Source organism: Sorghum bicolor, chromosome 8, assembly GCF_000003195.3.
Source record: "Sorghum bicolor cultivar BTx623 chromosome 8, Sorghum_bicolor_NCBIv3, whole genome shotgun sequence".
Classification (NCBI taxonomy): domain Eukaryota; kingdom Viridiplantae; phylum Streptophyta; class Magnoliopsida; order Poales; family Poaceae; genus Sorghum; species Sorghum bicolor.
Genome location: NC_012877.2, coordinates 51759653 through 51782773, shown reverse-complemented (window position 1 = coordinate 51782773; position 23121 = coordinate 51759653). Strand labels below are relative to the sequence as shown.

At 44.2% G+C, this 23121-nt stretch overlaps 1 protein-coding gene across 1 annotated transcript; it reads right to left on the bottom strand.

Moving 5' to 3' along the window:
• LOC8067210 (mitochondrial import inner membrane translocase subunit TIM22-2) lies at positions 16892 to 22032 on the bottom strand. Its single transcript, XM_002442182.2, has 5 exons — positions 21623 to 22032; positions 18374 to 18438; positions 18211 to 18283; positions 18050 to 18103; positions 16892 to 17323 (listed from the first exon to the last, which is right to left on the bottom strand). The coding sequence occupies exons 1-5, from the start codon at positions 21891 to 21893 to the stop codon at positions 17094 to 17096; spliced, it is 693 nt and encodes a 230-aa protein (XP_002442227.1). The 5' UTR covers positions 21894 to 22032; the 3' UTR covers positions 16892 to 17093.

Genomic DNA, 23121 nt, shown 5'->3' with positions numbered 1-23121 from the left:
TGTTTGGGCTAGGGTACTCATAGATATCTCCTGACTAACTGGACCGTGGTAGTAGCGAGGAACGTGACATTTCCGAGTTACCTTTGTATCCCATATCTTGTTAGCAGGACGGGTAGGTTTATAGGTGCGGGTCGAACATCCTTTGTGGTGTCTAGATTCCGTAAGCTTCCCCAATAGAACAGTAGATCATCCTTACCAAGGTTAGAACGAGACTACGGTTGCAGTCTTCTCTATACATCACTCACATCGAGAAACATTCTTTGGAGCCTAAAGGGATAGTAGCAATAGATTTGGTTAATCAGATGCACCCTTTCTCCCAGTGGTAAAAATATAAATACGATAACTCTGGATAACCTCCCGGGTGAAATGCTCACCGATATCCGTGTGCTTGCGGATCATTTCCTTATTGCGTTACCAAATATCAACACTTATGGCCCAGTGTGCTTTGAATTCTAGTTCACCAGGTAGATGGCAAGTCTTCCCGTACACCAATTGGTATGGGGACATTGTAATTGGAGTCTTGTATGCTATTCGGTATGCCCAGAGTGCATCGGGTAACTTGTCTTTCCATGCTGTTCCCATCTCATTGACTGCTTTCTGAAGAATATTCTTGATTTGCTTGTTGGGAGTCTCTGCTTGGCCACTTGTCTGAGGATGGTAGGGGGTAGCGACGTTGTGACAGATTCCATGTTTTGATAGATATTGCTTGAAGCGTTTGTCGATGAAGTGTGCTCCTCCATCACTTATCACTACTCTGGGGACTCCAAATCTTGGAAATATAATTTCTTCAAACATCCTCTTTGAACTGATGTTGTCGGCATTCTTGCAAGGTAGTGCCTCTACCCACTTGGAGACGTAGTCAACTGCCACTAAGATGAACTCACACTTCTTTGATGGGGGAAATGGACTCATGTAATCTATTCCCCAGACATCAAAGAGCTCAATCTGTAGGTTGTTGGTGAGTGGCATGGCATCTCTTGTGTTTATGTTTCCATGCCTTTGACATGGCCCACATCTTCTGATATATTGCTTCGTGTCTTCATACATTGTAAGCCAGTAGAATCCACACAGCTAGATCTTTGAATGTGTACGGAATGCTCCATAATGACCTCCATATGGTGATGAATGACATCTGTCGATGATCTTCCATCCTTCCTCAGTGGTCACACATCTCCTGAGTAAGCCATCAGAGCATACTCGGAAGAGGTATGGCTCATCCCATATATGTGAACGACTTTCTTGAATAAGCTTCTTCTTGTTTGCTCCTAGTGGTACATACCCTGAAACCATAAAATTAACAATATCTACATACCAGGGGTCAAACCTGTTAATCCCGTAGAGCATGTCGTCCCGGAGTGAATCATTGATGGGGGTTTCCTGTGGATTCTTAAAATACATTCTAGACAAGTGATCAGCAATAGAATTTTCTACTCCCTTTTTATCTTTTATTTCTAAGTCAAATTCTTGAAGTAATAAGATCTATCTAATCAGGTGAGGTTTAGCATCTTTTTTAGTGAGTAGATATTTTAGTGTAGCATGATCAGTGTAAACAATTATTTTAGCTCCAACTAAATAAGATCTAAATTTATCAATGGCAAAGACAGCAGCCAGAAGCTCTTTTTCAGTGGTTGCATAGTTAAGTTGAGCTCCTGTCAAAGTTTTACTGGCATAAGCAATTGCATGATGCTTCTTATTTTTAGTTTGTCCCAAAACTGCCCCCACAGCATAATCACTAGCATCACACATAATTTCAAAAGGCAACGACCAATCAGGGGGTTGAATGATTGGTGCAGAGATGAGTGCATTCTTTAATAAATTGAAAGATGTTAGGCATGCATCATCAAATTCGAAAGGAGCATCCATTGCTAGCAAAAGAGTAAGTGGTCTAGCAATAAATGAAAAATCTTTTATGAATCTGCGATAAAAACCAGCATGGCCAAGAAAGCTTCGAATTCCTTTTATAGTCACAGGTGGAGGTAGTTGTTCAATTACTTCAATTTTAGCTTTGTCTACCTCAACTCCTCTTTCAGACACTAGGTGTCCTAGCACTATTCCTTCCCTAACCATAAAATGACATTTTTCCCAATTAAGGACTAAGTGCTTTTCTTCACATCCTTGCAAAACCTTGTTTAAGTTTTCAAGACAACTATCAAAAGTTTTTCCATAAACAGAGAAATCATCCATGAAAACTTCCATAATCTCTTCAATCATATCAGAAAATATAGACATCATGCATCTTTGAAAAGAAGCTGGTTCATTACATAACCCAAAAGACATTCTACGGTAAGCATAAATTCCGTATGGGCATGTAAAAGTGGTTTTGCTTTGATCATCGGGATGGATCGGGATCTGGTGATACCCTGAATATCCATCTAAGAAACAGAAGAACGAATGGTTCGCTAATCGCTCCAGCATCTCATCTATGAAAGGTAAAGGAAAATGATCCTTTCTCGTGGCTTTGTTTAGTTTTCTATAGTCTATGCACATCCACCACCCTGTGACGGTGCGTTGCGGAATTAGCTCGTTCTTTTCATTCATAACGACAGTCATGCCTCCCTTTTTAGGCACAACTTGAACTGGGCTCACCCACTCACTGTGTGGTACAGGATATATAATCCCTGCATGCAGCAACTTTATAACTTTTTTTTAACTACCTCTCGCATCGCGTTGTTCAGTCTAAATTGGGGCTCTCAAGAAGGTGAAACAGAAGGATCTGTCGGAATACGATGGGTACAAATCATAGGACTGATTCTTGTAAGATCTTGGAGTGAGTAGCCGAAAACTGAGTGATGTTTCTCAAGAATGGCCATCAATCGTAGAGTTTGCTCCAGAGTGAGTTTATCACTAATGATCACAGGAAACTCTGGATTATTGTTTAGGAAAGCATAGATAAGACCGGGTGGTAAAGTTTTAAGCTCTATGGGAGGTCTAGGCGTTTCTGCAAACTCGTCTAAGGGTTCAGGTTCAGATGGTTCAGCTTTTTCTTCTATGAAGAAAGGAGCTTCGTCTTCTAAGTCCGGTTCATCTAAAAGCTCTAGAGATGCAGCCTTTACCTCCTCCATAGGATCGGCAAAAGATATGACTCGACCTTATTATTTAAGGAGTGTGAAATCATTATTGGAAATTTAAAAATTTTTCCAAAAGAAATGTGTAGCTTTCCAGTATGACCTTCATAAAGGAGTCTTCTAAAAGGTTGTCCTATCAACAGGTCAAAGTCCCATGTATCAAAGATATAGAAGTTCCAATGAACCATGGAGCCTTCTACCATAAGGGGTAGGACATTAATAATTCCAAGACTGGGGACTAATCGTCCCGAAGATTCCTTTATGACCTTTGTTGTGGGGGTTAAAACCAAATTTTTAAACAATTTAAGTGCAAAAGATTCAGACATGATGTTGATCCCCACAACAAGATTATAGAGAGCATCAAATTGATCAGAATCATAAGCACAGCGTATAGTTATAGGAGGTGTGTCCAAACGGATCACATCAGAGGAAAGCTCTGATTCCTCCAACCATTCGCTACTCATGACTGCGATAAGCTCTCTCAATTGATGTTCAGTTGGCAAACAAATGCTAAAATGGCCGTTTTGGGGTCTGTCTATAGAATGGTAGTTTGAAATGTTTCTAAAATTGGCAAAAAGATCAAATTCTATATCCAGGATGAAATCAGGTGGTGGAATTTCTTCCTTTTGTGGCTCAGAACTTGGGATAGCTAAAGTAGATGAAGAATTTGGCAGAGTGTCTACTTTGGCTTCATGGGTTTCATCATGAAGGGTATTATCCATCTCAGCTTCTAGGATTCTATCTAGGATCACTCTAGCGTCATCAGTAGGGATGCGAAAGAAAGAACCTCTAGACATTGTATGTAGCATTTGTTTAAGATCTTTCTGAAGACCTCGAAAAAAGTGAAATAAAAGAACAGGGTCTTCAAGATTAAGGTTTGGACTAGATTCTAAAAGATTAGAAAAACGTTTCTAGGATTTTCCCAAAGTTTCATTATCTTTTTATTTAAAAGATAGGACTTCGAGTCTAAGGTCGCCGATACGGTCGAGGGAATAAAAATCTAGGCAAAAGTTGGCTCGTAAAACTCCCCATTCACCTCGTTGTTGACTTACCTTTTGATTATACCATTGTCTAGCTTCTCCCCTTAAAGAAAAAGGAAAAAGCTTCCAACGTAAAGTTTTATCAGAAATGCCTTCAATGCGAAGACAATCACATGTTTGCTCAAAATATCTATTATGAAGGTAAGGGTTTTCATCTTCCTTTCTTAAAAAAGATTGGTTTTGAATCATGGCAATCAACGTGGAACTTAACCTATACTGGGATGCTTGGATAGGCTGTGATGACTCCCGTGGTAAAAGGTCAGTTTCCGAAGGTGTTGCAAATTGATAGATCGATTTAGAATCTTTGTTTTACATAAGGTAAGAATAAAGAAAATAAAGAATATAGAAAGATAAGAAAAGATACAAGCTAGTAGTAAGACTCAAGGTTATCTCAGCAAACCGTCTTTCTCCCCGACAACGGCGCCAGAAATGCTTATTGATATTTGGTAACGCAATAAGGAATTGATCCGCAAGCGCACGGATATCGTTGAGCACTTCACCCGAGATGTTATTCAGAGTATCGTATTTATATTTTTACCACTAGGAGAAAGAGTGCATCTGACTAACCCAGTCTATTACTACTAACCTTTAGGCTACAAAGAATGTGACTCGATGTGAGCGATGTATAGAGAAGACTACAACCGTAATCTCGTTCTAACCTTGGTAAGGATGATCTACTGTTCTGTTGGGGAGGCTTACGGAATCTAGACACCACAGAGGATGTTCAACCCGCACCTATAAACCCTATCGATCCTACTAACGGGATATGGGCTTCAAAGGTAACTCGGAAATGTCACGTTCCTCGCTACTACCACGGTCCAGCTAGTCAGGGGATATCTATGAGTATCCTAGCCCAAACACCATGTTTACGCTAGAGATGATTAATCTAAACTCTACGTGAAGAGATCAAAGTAAAATCATAAACCAAAGAACAATAAAACAAGAACTTACTAGAATTTAGAAGTCAAAATACTAAAGAATCCTAGGAGCAAGCCTCGGGTTAGAAGACTTGATCCCGCAGGTACAACCTCGGAGTAGACACCGACAGGCCGGGCTTCCTCCGATCTACACCTCCACTCTATCTCTCTCAATCTAGTAGATCTAGTCTACTCTCACATTGGATGCTAAGCCCTAAGTCTATGTAGAGGAAAGGTTGTCCTTCGAGGGCACCTCTCAACTCTATGATGAACTTGTTCTCCTCCAGGGGCTAGGGGTCTGCTTATATAGTCTCCTCAGGTGAACGTGGGCCGTCGGATCAAACCGACATTGATTGAACGGTTATCCTTGATCCTTTAGGTCGGTGGAGCATGATCCGCGAAGTTGAACGTGATTGGCCGAAACACCAGGGCGGGCGCCCTGCCCCCGGGCCCGATCGCCTTCCTGTTCGTTCCCGTGGCTTCTAGAGTCTTCTAGATGATAGAAAATTGTGCGGTACGTTAATATCTCTATGTAATCCCGACATGTGGGCCTTTCTTCCCTATTTCCTGATAACCCCCTGCAGAAACAGATAAACAACAAAACTCGTGGAATTCTGTCAGATCAAACTATAATTCTAGGTGTTGTTTGTATATTTGTCCTTTTCCTTGTTTATTTGATAATTAAAATTGATACTTAAGAACCGCCAACAGTGTACACTTGATGGTGTTGTCACACTTTGAGAAGGAGGTGGAGGTTGAAGGGTAGAGAGGGGTTTGGGTTCCTCTCTTCCTCCTGCCGAGCTTGCGAGGTGGGATTCGGCGCTTTTGAGAAAATGAAATGCATATTTTCTATTGCGTCGGTGGGAAGTTTGGAGAAGTCGTGGGAGTGCAGGACGCAGGCCGTGGAGGCACCGGACGCAGAGCCTACGCATCTGGTGTGCTGTCGTGTTTGGCTCGGTTAGGGTTAAGCACCGGATGCAGGATAACTCCTGTTTATGTGTCCGGTGCTGCCTATCTTCTGCGGGTGTCTTTGGCTGAGAGCACTGGATGCTCAGGGCACGTCTGGTGATTTGCGTCCGGTGCCCTTGAGCGTTTGCAGTGCTCTCTGGGTAAGGGACTGGACGCTCAGGGCGCGTCCGGTGGTGTGGGTCTGGTGACCCCGCGCATTTACACACCTCTCTAAGTACGTGACCGGCATGCACCGGACGCGTCCGGTGCTAACTTGAGCGCGTCCGGTGGTTCAGTTTTGACCATTAGAGATCAACGTGCTAGGTTCAAAAGGTTGACACATGGCTCTATTCCAAGCACCAGACGCACAGGTTGAGCATCCGGTGGTCACTGGTTGTGCGTCCGGTGGTCCTGTTTTTAGCATAGTGAAGGAGCCAACGGTTCTATTTGTTTGAGGGGCTTATAAATACGTGTTGGTCGGCTTGGGGCTCTCTCTCTTGGCATTCTAACATACTTGACATCCTTGTGAGCCTAAGCAAACACCTCCCACTCATCTCCTTTATAGATTAAACATCTTTGTGAGCTTGGGAGTGATTCCAAGTGCATTTGCTTGAGTGATTGCATCTAGTGGCACTTGGAGATCATTCTAGCTGCAGTTTTCTTGTTACTCTTGGTGGTTGCCACCACCTAGACGGCTTGGACAGTGGAGGAGCATTGGCACAAGTTGGTGATTGTTTGTGGCCATCTCTCGGTGATTGTGAGGGGTTTGTGCCTACCCCGGCGGAGAGCCGAAGGCAACTCTAGTGGATTGAGCGTGTCATTAAGCTACCTCACTTGTGGGTAGGTTCTTGTAGTGTCCTAGTGAGGATGAGGTTCGTGCTACACCTCTTAGCCACCGAACCACCAAGTGTTGGTCGACACAACCGGGACGTAGCATGCCGACAAGCACATGAACCTCAGGAGAAAAATCGTTGTATCTATTGTGATTGATTGGCATTCTCCCGGTGCTTTATTGTTTATATATTGGTGATTGGTTCATCCCCTACATGGCGGTATAAACATCTCTTCGTCTTCATTTACTTACCGCAAAGTAGTGTAACTAGTTTAGTTGCTAGTATTGCCTTGTGTAGCATAGTTCACTAGTGTAGCTTGTAGTGACATAGTTTGTGTGTGCCTAGTGATCATATCAACTAGAATTGTTCTTTAGGTGGCTTGCAAACACCCCATTAGAGCTAGAGCAAAAAGCTTCGCTTTGTTATTTACTAACCTCTTGCTCTAGTGAGTTTGTAGAATTTTTAAATAGGCTATTTACCTCCCTCTACCATATTAGAACCTTTCACCCCTCACCTGCCCCGCCGCCACACCGCGCCGCGCCCCCTCACCCACCCCGCCGGCCGCCGTTCGTGGTCGGGGTGGCCGCGGGCGCCTTCCTCTAGCTGGTACCGGGGGGCCCTGCCCCCTCCCTCGGCGGCCTTGGAGGTCGCCCGGCCCGCTGCCCCCTCCCTCCGGCTGCGGTGAAGGTAACTTTTTATTTTTGTTAGTTAAACTATTAGTTAGTTAACAATTATTATTAGTTATTAATAGAGATTTTTGTTAGCTAAACCTACCCTCCAACTGCACTGTTAGTTAGTTATTTTTGTTAGTTAAACTATTTTTAGTTAGTTAGTTAGTTAGTTAGTTAGTTAATGTTATTAGAGTTAATAATTTAGTTAGTAAGTTAGTTAGTTATGTAGTATTTAGTACTACCATATTGGTTAGTTGATGATCAGATGTCAAATTGTTTTGTAGATGGATTATGGTGTAAGAGTTTTTTACGGAGGAATTGTTAGGAGAGAGGATTGCTAGTTTGAGGATATGTATGAAGAATTAGAATGGTTTGATGGCCCCGTAGTTTCAGCGATCTTTGTGACCGTTTGAGTTTGAAGTTTGGCGATGCTTTCACACTAAAGGGTAGGTTTGATGTTGGAAAGAATAGGGCACACTATGTGATGATGCACTTGTGCAACCAAGCTGAGTGGTCCCGATACAATAGGGTCATCCAAGGTTTGAATGTCGATATGGCTGAGTTGGTGCTGGAGAATGTTGAGACTGAGGAGCCATCCTTCGATGGTGGTACTCTAGGAGATTGTGGTGTGCAGGTGCAACAAACTATGGAGAGTATGGACTTAGATGGTAATTTGATGCAGGAGCGGGTTCATTCTCCTCCAGTTGGTCATATAAGCAATGATTTTGATGTAGACGAGTTTGGACAGGAGGAGGAGGAGGCGACAGAGGAGGAAATGATTGGTGATGATGTTAGCACTGATTCTGATGATTCAAAAAATGAGGAAGAAGGTCCACATGCCATGCGAGCACCGGTTCATGCCATGCCCTTAGGAGTACTGCTTGTGGTACTTCATGCCATGTAGACTAAGGGCACATTAGCCATAGGGTATCTAGGTGATGAAGAGGAATATGAAGGATGGGGCACGGTTAGGAGGGCCCAACATTACATTGCACCACCCTCTTATACATCGGCAGAGCTTACACAACTGAGGAAGGCTGGCTTGCCCTTTACTGGTGTGCCAAATTATAGAGATTTCAACATGTCGCATATGGCAGTTTGTGACACAGGTTTGCAGATGTGTAAGCAATCATTGTACAACCATAAAAATTTAATACTCAGGAAGGGAATGCTTTTCAATATGATGTCTGAGATGAAGTTGTTCCTTCAGGACTATGTTGTGTATCATCATAAGCCTTACATGGTTCGGCATTCTGACAAGGAGGTAAAATTCCACATAGTATGCAAGGCAGGATTCTCGTGCTCGTGGAAGTTGAATGCACAGTAGAGGCAGAGTGATGGGAAGTGGAAGGTAACTTCAGTGGAGCAGCCCCACAGATGCCAGACTAACAAGGGGAAACGCTAGCATCCCTAGTTGACGGCTCAGTAACTTGCCCATCGTATATTGGGTCTTGTAGGTAAGGACAATGATGTATCGGTGTCTTTCTTGCAGGAGACCATAGTCACTTTTGTTGGGTATGAGGTCACGTATGGAAAGGCTTGGCGGGCAAGCAAATTGCCCTAGCAATTCGCTGGGGTAGCAGGGAGGAAGCCTACAACAGGGTTCCATGCATTTTATGTGCAATGGAACACTTCAACCCTGGCATGAGATCGTTCATATACACAGAAGGGTTGTATCTTTAGAACTCATTATTGAGGCATATTCTGTACCATGTGTTCTAGTATTTCGATCAGTGCAAGCATGCATTTTAGTATTGTCGGCCAGTTGTTCTTGTTGATGGCACGTTCCTCACCGTCAAGTATAGGGGCACATTGATGATGGCTGTTGTTGTAGACCCAGAGAACCAGATTGTGTCAATGGCTTTTGCTTTGGCGGAGGGGGAGAACAATGATTCATGGTCATGGTTCATGTGTCTGCTCCGTGTTCATGTGCTTGGGCCTTATTGCACCATTTGTTTCATTTCAGACCGTCACATTGGAATTCTTAATGCTACCGGTGAACACATTGATGGGCGCTCGCCCCTAGTGCACCGTTGCTGCATGCGGCATTTTGCCGCAAATTTCTGGTGGCGTCAACAGAAGAAGGAGGCGACTGACAAGTTAAAGGAGCTTTGTAATAAACATATGGAACACGAGTTCAAGGAGACAATGGTGGAACTAGACAAGATGCTAAACCAAGCGGGCAAGGCATGGTTAGATCAGCAGATGGAAAATAAAGTCAAGTGGGCATTAGCATATGATGAGGGCGGCTTTCGGTATGGCATCATGACAACGAACTCCTCTGAGTCTTTCAATCATGTGTTCAAAGGCGTTCGATCTCTACCAGTGTCCGGTATTGTTGAGTTCTCTTTAAGAAGTGCAATGAATATTTTGTTACGTGGTATAGCCTAGCGCTGAGGAATGAAGAGGAGCTTGGAAGATGGGGGAAGGCTGCACATAAATATTTGCAGGAGGCTGAGGAATTGGCCAAACAGTAGGTTGCCGAGGCTTATGGATGAGACAGGCTTGTTTTCAGAGTACGAGCTAGAGGGGGCACAAACCTTGGCGGCGAACAATTTGGTGGGCGAATGTATCATGTGGATCTTGATAAAGTAGAATGCAGTTGCAACGTCCCTTAGATCATGCATGCCCCTTGCTCACACATGATCACGTCTTGTTGGCTTAGAGGTTTTAACCACACAGTTGCACCATACATGTCACCCTTGTATCTCCATGCCAACACCCTAAATGTTTGGGAGAAGAGCTTCGAGCCATACCTTGACGAGTCATAGTGGCCTCCATATTATGGTGAGGACTACGCGCCTTATCCAGACCTAAAGAAGGTAGGGAAGGGAAGGAGGAAGAAGAAGCACCTGAAAGGCGATATGGACAATATGAAAGGTTACAGCGATGATATGTATGGTGGCAGGGACTTTGATGAAGAACATGCTCAGAACCTTTGCTCCATTTGTAAGAAACCTAGTCATAATGCTAGATTTCATGGGCGGGCAAGACAAGAGGTGGTTTATATTACTCATCGAATTTCATAGTAAACAAACATTTTTGATATTAATGTTGTTACTATTTTTTTGTACTAATAGTAAACCCTCTACTTGATTTTGTTTTTGTACTAATGTTATTTATTGTATTAATGTTGTTACTTCCATTTTGAAATAGGCAAGTTCTGGGGCGCAAGATGGAGGTGCGGGCACATCATCTGCGCTTTAGACTCGTTGAGGTGGACTATGACAAGGACCACTGGGCCAAGGCCTTGTCAGAGCAGCAGAGGCCCATGCGTGTGCTTCGTGTTTGCATGCACCACCCACACAGCTAGGACGAGCGATACGCGACGTACATACGTCGTGCAGGCTTTCTTGAGATCATTCGGGTCTACAACAGTACACTCCTCACTCTAGACCCTACACTTCTTACTGTGTTTGTTGATAGGTAACATATCATTTTGCGTTAATTGACTTTCTTTCATAAAATTGTGCCATCAACTTGTCTATAACCAGAACCTTGTAATGATGCAGGTGGAGACTGAAGACGCACACCTTCCACACACCTTGTGGGGAAATGACTATCACATTGAAGGATGTGAAGATGATATTATGTCTAAGTTTGTCTGGTCATCCGGTGACTGGGGTTGTTGATGAGTCTACTTGGATACACTTGGTGGAGCAGTTCTATGGTAGGAGACCATCGGATGCTGAAGTTAAAGGCACAAAGTAAGTTCATATTTGTGTCGTGTTTAAATCACTAATACAACCATTTTAGGTACATCAATTTTTATAGAATAATACTTTACTTGTAATTGCAGGAAGACCTCAGGAGTGTCGACCTCATGGATAACCCAGAACTTTGGGGTAGGGTCACCGAATGGTGCACCAGATCACGAGGTCAAGATGTATGCAAAGGTGTGGTTTGGCACTTCTTGGGTGCTTTCTTGTTCCCTAACTCCTCAGGCGACAGCATCAGCTAGATTTTCCTGAGGATCCTTATGCAGCCACTGGAGAACATTGCAACCTATAGTTGGGGTAGCCTGGTCCTTGCTTGGACATACCGTCAGCTTTGTAACGCTTGCCGTCGCTAGTCGCCCAATGCCAACCTAGGTGGCTGCTCCTACCTACTTCAAGTCTAGATTTGGGAGCATTTTCTGGTTAGAAGGCCCACTAAACCTCTGGGCTTGCTTGTGAGTGCATTGGCTACTTTGATTTCTTCATAACACTTAAGGAATTTGTGACACCATGTTTGTGTTAATTGCAGGTTTGGGAGCACAAAGACGTTAGACCCACCGCTCTTTTCATCTGGAAAGACACTAAGGTAGTTAGGGGCAAACTAGACAGGAGGTACAGGCAGTACACAGACAAGCTAGACATATTGACACACAACTACGTAAGTTCAATCGACATTTTGTACTAAAGGCACTATCCAATGTGATTGATCTAGAAAAACTAAATTAAGTTTGTTAATTTGCAGGTAACATGGGCATCATGGTCTAGGTGGGAGCTCGAGGACTACCTTAGTCCATGTTGCGAGGAGGATTGGGACGAGTGGCTTTACGAAGGCCCATTGATCTTCTTCCATGTGGTCAAGATGCACTACCCTTGCAAGGCCTACAAACAGTTCGGGAGGTTGCACGGAATTCCATCGCTGTACTCCACCAACGCTGAGCTACATGGGTACGATGGCACTTTATTTGTTCTACTTAAGTGCCACATTGCTAATAGAATCTTTCACTGTAGGAATGATCGAAAAAGGATTGGGTGGTCAAGCATGAAGCACATTTGCTTAATTGGTACCACAGGCAGGATCCCCGCCTCAATGAACTACCACAGCACCACCTGGCAAGATGGATGGAGTACCTACAATGGCTGTAGCGGAGTACGAGGACTCATCTCATGGTCCCGTACACCAACAAGCCTGTAGATGAGGGCGGCGAGGATGACATCGCTGATGCATTCGACGAGGCGCAAAGGGTGGAAACACAACTTCTGAGGGGCCCTCTAAATAGATACGTGGTAAGTACCTTTGCATTGCATCTTCAATCGAGTTAAGGGTTTTGCAATCCATTCAAAATGATCGAGATAACCTTGTGTGTGATGTTGCAGGCACAATAGTTGTCAAACTACTCCGAGGAGGCTTCCAGGCACCTTTTCCGGACTAGGGACGACAAGAGCAACCCTCTTCGCAACTTTGTCAAAGTACTTTTGACAACAACATTCGTTACTACAACTCAATTACCTTCAAAATTCACGCTCAATAATGCATGTTGTCATCTTATCCTATAGAAAATTAAAAAGGGCTGCAAGAAGTTGGCTTAGAAGCTGAGCTGTGTAGACACGACATGCGAGGCACCATACAACCCCACGTTGTCTAGGAGCCAGACAGCCTCGATGTCCATCGCAGCTACTTCGGCTAGCAACACAAGGGCTACATCCTCTGTACGTACTCCACAGTACACAGAGAAGGGTCTAGCGAACGAGGATGATGAGGATGAGGAACTTTAGTATGACACACGAGTGGCGACGAGGATGATGTGGGAGTACACCGGTCACGAGGAGATGGGTCCCTCACAGCTACACGGTGCTCCTATTGGTACACAGGGGGTGGAGTACACACAGTAGGAGAACTACACACTGGCCGAGCAATAGGTGCCTATGCTGTGCTTTTTCTTTGCTACAATTGTTAATAGTAAAAAACTAGAGTTGCTCATTAGGGTGCTTGCTTGCAGGGTACTACCTCCATGTAGCAGTTGGAGCGTGTCGATAGGTGGCAGCGCGAGAGGCAGCAACGGGACGGCACGGACGTGGGGTTGAGAAGCAATGTGGTGCCTACGAATCCAAAGAGGCAATGGAAACCGCGAAACCCCTACACCCCTAGCGATAACTAGAAGAGTCATGTTTAGCAGTTGAACCATTATCCTAGATGTTGGACACCTGTTATCTTAGTTATGTAGTGGCTATAACATATTATTATCCGCAATACCTTGGTCTTAGAACTGATGTACTTGGTTATTTCAATTGGATTATTTTAGTTGTTAACACTCATCTAGTTCTTTGCGTAAATGCATTACTTCATGCCATGGCTAACATATAACTTGCTGCAAACAACTCTTTCTTGCCAAGGCTAACGTATAACAGCTGTAATGGCTTGCAAATGCAAAATTTAGGCAGTGGTTCTGCATTTCAGTAGATTCTAGGACACCCCACCATGGCTGGGGGCGGATTAGGGGTACCCCGCCATAGGCAAAAATTGCACTGATAAACTACACCACACAACAATTTCACCGAGTGCAGCAACACATCGAGCATATGGCACAATTTTAGTGAGTGGATCAACACATGGAACGAAGCAATACATCAGAATGCAAATTATTACAATGACAAGTTTCAAAGTACAACACTCTCATCCCTAAGCCACTGACAAACACTACTACATCAATCAAACTGTGTGCACCACTGCGTAAGCAACTCGTCCTCAGACTCTGAATCCTCCACACAACCTCCTTATCCATACTCGCCTCCGCTGCCTTGGCCTGATAGGCCTATCGCCGATAGTAAGCCGCCTCTGCCTCTTCCGCGGCCTGAGAGTACAACTCTCCCTCTTCCTCGGTCATGTCTGTTAGCCCCCATGCATTGAACAACAGTGTCTTCTGGCTGTGGTATGTAGCCTCACCCCCCCTCTAAGGCACCGACAGGCTCTGTGACAAACACATCACCATCATCCCCAGGCATCAGTCCTAACTCCTCTACAAGACGAAGTAGCTCAGCTATCCTTCCCATGTTATAGTCATCCTCATCCTGAGGGTAGCCCAAATCCTCAGCTAGATGAATGAGCTCACCTATCCTCCCGGTGTTGTCGTCTTCCTCCGGCTCGGCCTCCTCTTCGACCACAATCGGACGGCTAGCTGTGCCACCAACTCCAGCGTCCCGATGTAGTGTCCTCTTCTCCGTGTACCTAGCATGACCCACATCTGCTTGCCAGTTGCTGGTGCATCCAATCTCTACAAGTACAAAATGCAAACAATTAGCACGATGTTCATTCAAGTGAAACAAAGAAGTTTGACTTTCAAAAACACAATGACTGACTCGCACATAATGAGGCAATAGTATCGTTCAAGCCTTGCATCTCTGCTCTCTTAGCCTCCTCTACAGCCTTCCTTGCATCCTCTTCATCCTTCCTTACCTGGTACTCCTCTACCTCCTTTTTCCTCTTCTCATACCACTTCTTCCACACAATACTCTCAGGGTTACGAACACACATCTCTTGGGCCATTCAAGCATTTTCTTCTTATGGTCCTTCACGAAATCAGTGACGTAGTTTGTAGGATAACCTCTCATCTTGTGAAGTGCCACTCTTGTCTTATACTCATCCTTGAACTTAAACACATCATCATATGATTCCCATTTGCATTTCTAAGTGCTCTGTTACAACAAATATATGAATACAAAGTTAGCATACAAAAACAAATATATGAATACATTAGTACTAAATGTCCATAGTCCTAGCAAACCTCATCATAATCGATCATGTGGCCACAGAAGTGGCCAATCCTAAGACCTGAAGGGACTAGGCCATAGCTAGCTTCGACACCACATTTACACATCACATGAGGTGCAGTAGACATCCTCTTCTTCTTCCACTCTAGCACCTCCTCCTTCTCTAGCTCTGGCCAATGGCTCTTTGGACCATAGACCCACTCCGTGAAACAGCACTTTAGAAAATCACGATCCTACAAAGTCAAAACATTAGAACACACATATAGGACATGACATTTCAAGGTTAACTTAAAACTTACTTCACGATGCAGAGGACAAATGAACTCTTGTTCATTTCGTGGGTTTATCACGGCTTGCTCTCCGCAGTGGCACTTTGGAGGATCCTCGAGCCGTCGTGCCAAGGCTACGGCCTTCTCTTCCTCCGTCATAGGAGGAGGGTTAGGAGGGGGCGGAACCCAGCGAGTAAACACCTTACGCTTGCAATGATCAATGTCGGGGTAGAAAAGGAGAATTATTGGGTCAAACTTGTCTAGACCGTCGATCCATTGGAAGAAAAAGCACCGGAAGTAGGGCTACAAAAGAGTTTCAATTATCTCATTGTGAATACAACATCACAAACCAATAAGAAAAACATAACATGTGTAGAAGCAACGTGCCGCAGTATCCGGATGTCTCGACGAGCCCACGTGCGTCGGATGACCACAGTCACAGTTAGGAAAAGGTTCCTCGAGAGGCACGGGGGGATCCTTGCAAGACACGTCGGGGTACATCTCTCTAGGGCGACCCTTTTTCCGCCAAATCGACTCACGATATGAGTCCTCCATCTAAAAACGCGAAATTATTTCAACACAAATCATAGATCACTTATAATTCTTGAAATTCAAAAATAATCCACAATATCAATACGATTAAAACTAATATAAGTTTACTAACTAGTTTAACCAAACATATTATAACTAACCAAACTAACATGACTAAACTATAGAAACGGAAAGAAGATAAGAAATTTTACCTTTCCATGATGGGCGGCTGCCGCCGGGGAAGGGCGCTAGGGGGAGGGCAGCCGCCGGCGAAGTTCTGGGGCTAGTGCGTAGCGAAGTTCTGGGACTACCGCGTGGCGGAGTTGGAGGACGGCGGGGCTGCGGCGGCAAGCGCGGGGCTGCGGCGGAGTATGGAATGAAGCAAAGACAGAAAAAAGAAGGCCCTGGCCGTTTAAGTGGCCCTGGTCGTACTCCGCCATGATGGGGAGCGGGGTTGCCTAACCCGCCATGATGGATGACGGGGTACACTTTGTCCCCGCCACGTCAGCAGGCCCCTAGGGGCGCCAGGCCATGTGGCACCTTGACCCCGCCGCCAAGCACGGTGGGGTATAGTTCATTTGCCCCGCCATGCATGGTGACAGGGCCAAACGGTCTAGTTTTGAAAATATTTTTTCTCCAGATTAGTTTTAAAATATATTTCAAATTTGAGCTAAAAATAAAAAAAAAATCTGTGCCCGTAGGATGGGTGCGGCGCAAAGAGCAGGTTAAGGGGTGTTTGGGTGTGGGAGGTAAAATTTTATTTTATTTTATAATTAGTATCCAATAATAAACTACTTAGACTTAAAAGAATCATCTCGTAAATTATTCTCTGTGTTTTAATTTTATAAATAGTCTGTATTTAGTCTTGCAAATTATTTGACTTCTGTAAACGGAGGTGCAGCTTCAGGGTTTTCTTTTGAAAAGGTAGATGCAGCTTCGGGTCTCGCGAAACCAGGTAAGATTGACTCGAGGTTGACTGAATGCCTACTACTCCCTACATAAAAAAAAGCAATTTTCACTTTTTAAGAAGTCAAATAATGAGTTTAACCAAAGTTGTGGTAAAGCATGTTGGCTCTACCTGTTGAATGTGGACTAGGTAATTAAGGGGCATGGTAGAACTCCGAAGATCCGACCAGTTGAACAAAGGACAAGCTGCTCCCCTTATTTGCAAAATTGTCACATAACAGGGTAGAATCATCAATACTAGCAAAACACTACGTTGGGAACATACACTCGCCAAGAAATAAACAAGGAAAAAAAAAACTCTGATTGACCATAGACGCATTTACAAGGACACGTTCCAGAGTAGGTAACTAGGCGTCACTCCACAAGGATAACTCAGTTTCCCCGAAATTTGGATGACAAAAAGTTTTGGAACTTAGAAATTTCGTCCATCGCATCCGGAAGAGGAAGTGTGAAGGGAGGAAGAACGCTTTGTCCAGCCTTCAGACCCGTCACACCTGTGGCAGGCGGGAGCGCCAGCGCAGGCTGCTGCTTGTTTAGCTTCTCAATGATGTAAGAGAAAGTCCCAAAGGTCAGGCAGCTCTGAATCAGAGTTTGCGGAGCACCTGAAACCCAATAAAAAAATGTGATATTGATTTCTACAATTACTGCACCAGGCCATCGTTCTAAGAAATCAAAAACAAGTGAGCATAATAAATTTACTTGAGTGGAATGCGAATAGTCAATGTATGTCATGGACATCAACAGAAGATGAGTAATTGGAATCTAAAAATTGATACTCCATAGTGCGCAAGAAACAAACCACAACTGGTTATGGAGGAATCCTAAGCAGATATCTAAATGTGGAATTGCTAAGCATAATAAGCATCAAACTTTCTATTCGTGACAGACAGACACTAAGGACATCATATAAGGATGCATGTTTCTCAAAACCATTCAACCTAAAGAAACCGGCATGCCATCAACTAACACAAGTTTACAACCAGCTTCCTCTAGTCCCTGGCATAGGAAGGTTTCTATGCTATGCTCCAAAGGTCAACCAGATCAGGGGTTGCAAGCAAAGGTACAACCCAAGAACCACACATATGAGCCAGTTATCATAAAATGTTTTTAACACAAACATTGTGTTTAACTTTTCAACAAACAGTGTGAAAATTGCAAAGAGCATATACAAAAAAGAGCAATTGTCTCGTAGACAGAACTCGGCATAAACAATGTGGCTATTGTTTATGTGATCTTAGTCGTCACCAGGCCAATAAGAAACTGGCTGTGCAGCAATTGTACATTAAAACAGTTCAAAGCTATTGATTGCACATTTCCTGAAACTTTACCTGGAAAGCTCAAAGCAAGGCCAGTACAACAGCCTGCGACTCCTGCATTGATTCCTGGAAATAAAACAGTTGACATGTTAATGATTCATGCATTTCTTTTAGCATTTTCTTAATCCAGATGAATTAAAAAATAAACAAACAAAACACAGACAAATACAAACCATCATCTTTTCCACGAAGTTTTCTCAAAGAGCAAGCTACCAAACTTTGAACACCAGCAAGAACAGCAAATATCTAGATCAAGAAGGCAAGATTTACACCATGAGATGTTGGTAAACAATAGGCACAAAGTGATATCCACATGTGCAAAGAATAACCTTATACCTTAGCAGATGATGCAGCATCAGGAAATGATCCTTTAAACCCCTTCATCATAACCAAACCTTTACCTGTAAAATTAAAGAAAATAGAAAAGTGGAGCTATCTGATTATACATGTAGGCTTCACAGCAGAAGACCAAAAAAGGATAACAAAAACACAATCTGGTGCTAGACACCACCAGGAGCCCATCTAGCATTTTTCAGAACACTGTGTTTTTTTTTGGGTTAGTTAAAATATAGGATCTTGTGCTCACTAATCCAGTAAGTCATACAGGGGTTATCTCTACCAATTGTGTGATTCTACAGTTGTTAACCCTCTAAGAAAGAGCATAAAATAAAGCTACAGCCAAGAATATATGATTTAAGCAGACGGATACTGATGCACTACCAGTGCTAACACAAATAAAAGTATAATCATTTTTTAGAAAGAGCTTTATGGTGCCAATTTCATTCAATATGGTAATGACTGTAACATCAGTTAAAACGATTAAGTTCTTCATATCTCAGTCTTGGTTTCTTTTTGCTTCTTCACAAATCAAGGTAGAAGTTATTTGGATAAATCTTTTTCTTTTACATATGAGGATTCAGATCAGGCCAGCATTGCTCACGTTGAACCATATATGCATTTGAAGGGCTAAACCAGATTTTGGATATAACTCTATGGATAATTTATGTATTACTCAAGTGAATTGTAGCTTTGATAATACCAGTAGTATTTCCTATTTGATACAAGCATCTCTGATTCCCTATTCTGGTCTTCTCTGAAAAAAAGCTATCTTTCAATTTCTAATTGTAAGCAGTGACTCAAATAATAAGCTGGGGCCCAGACTGGCTCGAACAAGAGAAGATACAAGCTATGTTACACGGATACTTGCAGGAAGGCGCGTATCGCGTATCCGATACGTTTCGGATACGGATACGTGTCCGATACGGCATGGATACGTATCCTGGAAGTATCCGAATTTTTATTATTTTCGCAATTATCAGATACATGGGCTGATACGTATCAGCCTTGGGGATACGGCCCAGCCCAATAACAGGGGCATATCCTATCCCCGACGCCACGCCCTAACCTGGACACTACCGCACTCTGGCACGGCCGTGCGTGCCTCGCGTCGCATCCCCGCGCGGCTGCGCATCCCCTGCTCACTGCCCGCCGGCCACCGCGACGAGCCTCCGCCTCCGCTCGCCGGCCACCGGCGACGCGCCTCCGCCTCCGCTGCCGGCCATCGGCGACGAGCCTTCGCCTCCGCTCGCCGGCGACGAGTCTCCATCCCTGCTCGCCGGCTGTCAGCGGCTCAGCGCCCAGCGACGAATTTCCGCCTCTACGACGTGGATCCGGGGAACTCCTGTGAGTTCACTCCCTTCTCTGTTCTCAATCTCCTCTTCACGTGAGTTCATCCCCTTCTTCAGTTGTTCCTCATCTTGTGGTTCCAGTGACGAATTTCTTTGCCCCCTCGATCTGTTGCTTGTATTCTTGTATGCAGTAGATGGCATCTCCAAATATGAGCAGCGCTAGTGCAAGTGCTAGTCATAGCATAGGATCTGCAGCAATTTCCCCTATGACTTGGTGGACAAATCATGGACAGTCTGCTCCCCAATTGATGAGTTTGGCCATGAAATTGCTTAGCCAGCCAGCGTCATCTTCTTGCTGTGAAAAAAACTAGAGCACCTATAGCTTTGTCCATAGTGTCAAGAGAAATGCCTTAACTCCAGAGCGTGCTGAAGATTTGGTCTTTGTGCACTCAAATCTGAGACATCTATCAAGAAGAACTGATGCATACAAGACAGGAGAAACAAGGATGTGGGATGTAGGAGGGGATTCTTTTGATTCACTTGGTGGTGTTGGCATTCTAGAAGTGGCTGATCTGTCCCTTGATGAACCTGAACTGCAAGCGGTGTCTTTCGGTCTGGATGAGCCATCGGTTGATATTGTGGATGACAATGACAATGAAACAAATGAAGAATAGCCAAACAGGAATCTGCTGCTGCATGAATTGCAAGCCACAGTGCCTTATTATTATTTTCAAAATTTGAGACTACTATATTTGAGAGTTGATGAGACTTCAAACCTGCTACTGCTATGTTGTAATAATAATACTCTTGAGTAGTTCTTTGTGATGTTTTGTTGTTATCAGTTTAAAATTCAGACATGCATTATTATTATTTTAATTTTATTTTTTAAAATAGTAAACGTATCCACGTATCGGGTTTTTTAGGAAATTGCCGTATCCGCGTATCCGTATCCTTCGGATACTGATACACGTATCCGTATCCGTGTAACTTAGATTCCACTTATACAACCTTAATTTAACTTTTGCAGCTCACTTTATCCAATTTGATCACTAATATAGACCCCCACTTGCATAGGGTTGTAACAAGACCCAATTTTGCAAATCAAACTAATCCTCACCCATGCAGGGCAGGTAAAATAACAGAGCAGCAGATGTGAAATACCCCAAACACACCTCCGGACCTTCTTTTTTCTTTCATTAAAATACAGATATGCTACAAGACAAAAACTCCAAAATCATCCAACTCACCAACTAACTATTCAACTATGGGCATACATCAATTCGAAAACAGATTGAAAGCAGATTAGCTATAATTTGGGTTTCTGTAAACTGTTTCAGATAACACAAATACCCATGCAAGTGAAGCTTTTTCACACTGACGGTCCCAGCCCAATATAGCAGATTAGAAGTCAAGTAATATCTGACAGTGTGAATCAAGCTTGAGTTTCTCAAATTCAGACATTTATTGAAACCAAATAGTTCCGTTTCTATGGTTAAAATAGTGAGTCCAAAACACACACATGCATGTAGCTTAAATGTCTCACTCAAATCAAATATTCTCTACAATCTGTAACACTAATCTAACAAAAAAAAGTTCTAAATGGTGCAATTATAGACCAAAAAAATGTAAGCAGTTCCTACGAGCAGAGTTGTACACTAAAGACCACACATTGAACCAGGGCACAAGTACCTGGCTACCCCCAGGATGAACAATGCCCATAGCAAAACAATACTTATCACACCAATTGGGAGGCTAGAATTGGGGAAACATAACCTAAGCCGCACGGGCTCCAACCTCATCATCCCAAGTCCGCACCTGAGGCCTGAGGGCCTCGAAATGGCGCCACAACCACACGTTACCTCGCGGTCGGTGAGCCATAAACCCTAGCGCGAGGTTGAGGTTCCATTCGAACGGGGAGGCAAGGGGAGAGCGGAGACGACGGGCGGCGTGGGTTTACCGTATCCAACGACGGCGCCGACGAGGGAGCCCGCGGCGGACTCCCAGGCGAAGCGGAGGAGGCAGACCCCTGGGGCCGCGGTGGCCGCGGCGAGCGGGCTCGGGTTCCGCGACACCGCGAGGCGTGTCAGGATCGGGTTGGAGGTGGCGCCGGGGCGTCGAGCCCCCATCCCCTGCCGAGGGGACTCGTCGGAATCGGATCCGGTGGTGTCGCCGTCGGAGAAGGGGTCATCCTCCGGCCTCGGGCCGCCGCCGCCGCCTCCTCTCGCCATGGCCGCGCGCGGTCACGTGTCGTGTCGTGTTCGCGCGCGCGTGTGTGTCTAGCGCGCGGGCGCGGCTCGTCACGGGGACCGGGTGGATCGGTGCGCCGCGCACTGTCCGTGTGCACACCGCACACCACAGCCTGCGGGGTGCGGCTGCGGCCCTGCCGGGTGGCGCCACACGCTCGTAGGATCTGCGGGCAGTGGGTGTGAGAACGCACCGTGGCCCGTGGGAACGAGTCAAGTAGGGTTTTTTTTTATAACAAGGCCGTGTTTTGTTCCTCAAGTGATTCGCGACACTATAACACTTTTGTTTATAGTAATTATTGTTCAACCATGGACTAACTAGGCTCAAAAGATTGGTCTCGTAATTTTTGACCAAACTGTGCAATTAGGTCAGTCTCAATGCATAGTTTCATGGTATAGTTACCAAGACTAAAAACTAAGTAACCGAGCTATATAAGTTTCATGGAGATGAAACTCCTCTCTCATCTAATGAAACTCCTTCATTTAATGATTCTGTCAAGTCAGCAATTTTGCTTATGTGGCATCCTATTTAATGTGCATGACATTTTTATGAAACATGTATTGAGACTGGCCTTAGTTTTTATTTTTGTTTATATTTAATATTTTATGTATGTGTCTAAAGATTCGATGTGACGAAGAATTTTAAAAAATTTTAGATTTTGGGTGGAAGACCGGAAGTAAACAAGGCCCAAGCAAAGGCAGTTGAGTCCTTGACACGAGGCTTTTGACTGTCCACCGGATTTTTTTTCTTTTCCTCCCGAAAGTTTCAGATCGAAAAAAACAGCTCTATTTCTAGATCTTTTTAACGAGACACTCAACTTTATACCCACCAAACACATTGATCTAGTTACCAGATCTATGAAATCCATTGAGCTTCTCAATTGGTGCCATTAAAACCTCTAATCCGTGGAGTTGAAAAAATTACTTACCATGCCATTAGAGCATCCAACCGTTTGACAAATAAACTTTGCATTCATGTATTTGTAAGAAAATCTAAAAACACCTATCCAATGGGTTGGCAATTGGCCTTTGCAATTTTGTTAACTTGGCAAATAGAGAAGGACTCTCATATATGCCAAGCCCCTCCGTGTTTGGCATCGCGTCCCTCGCGTGAAATCTGTTGCCCTCGCGCGTGGTCGCGGCACTAGTCCCTCCTCCTGCCGCCAGATTTTATTTTTTGCCAAGTGATTAATGCCAAACCATTGAAGATTAT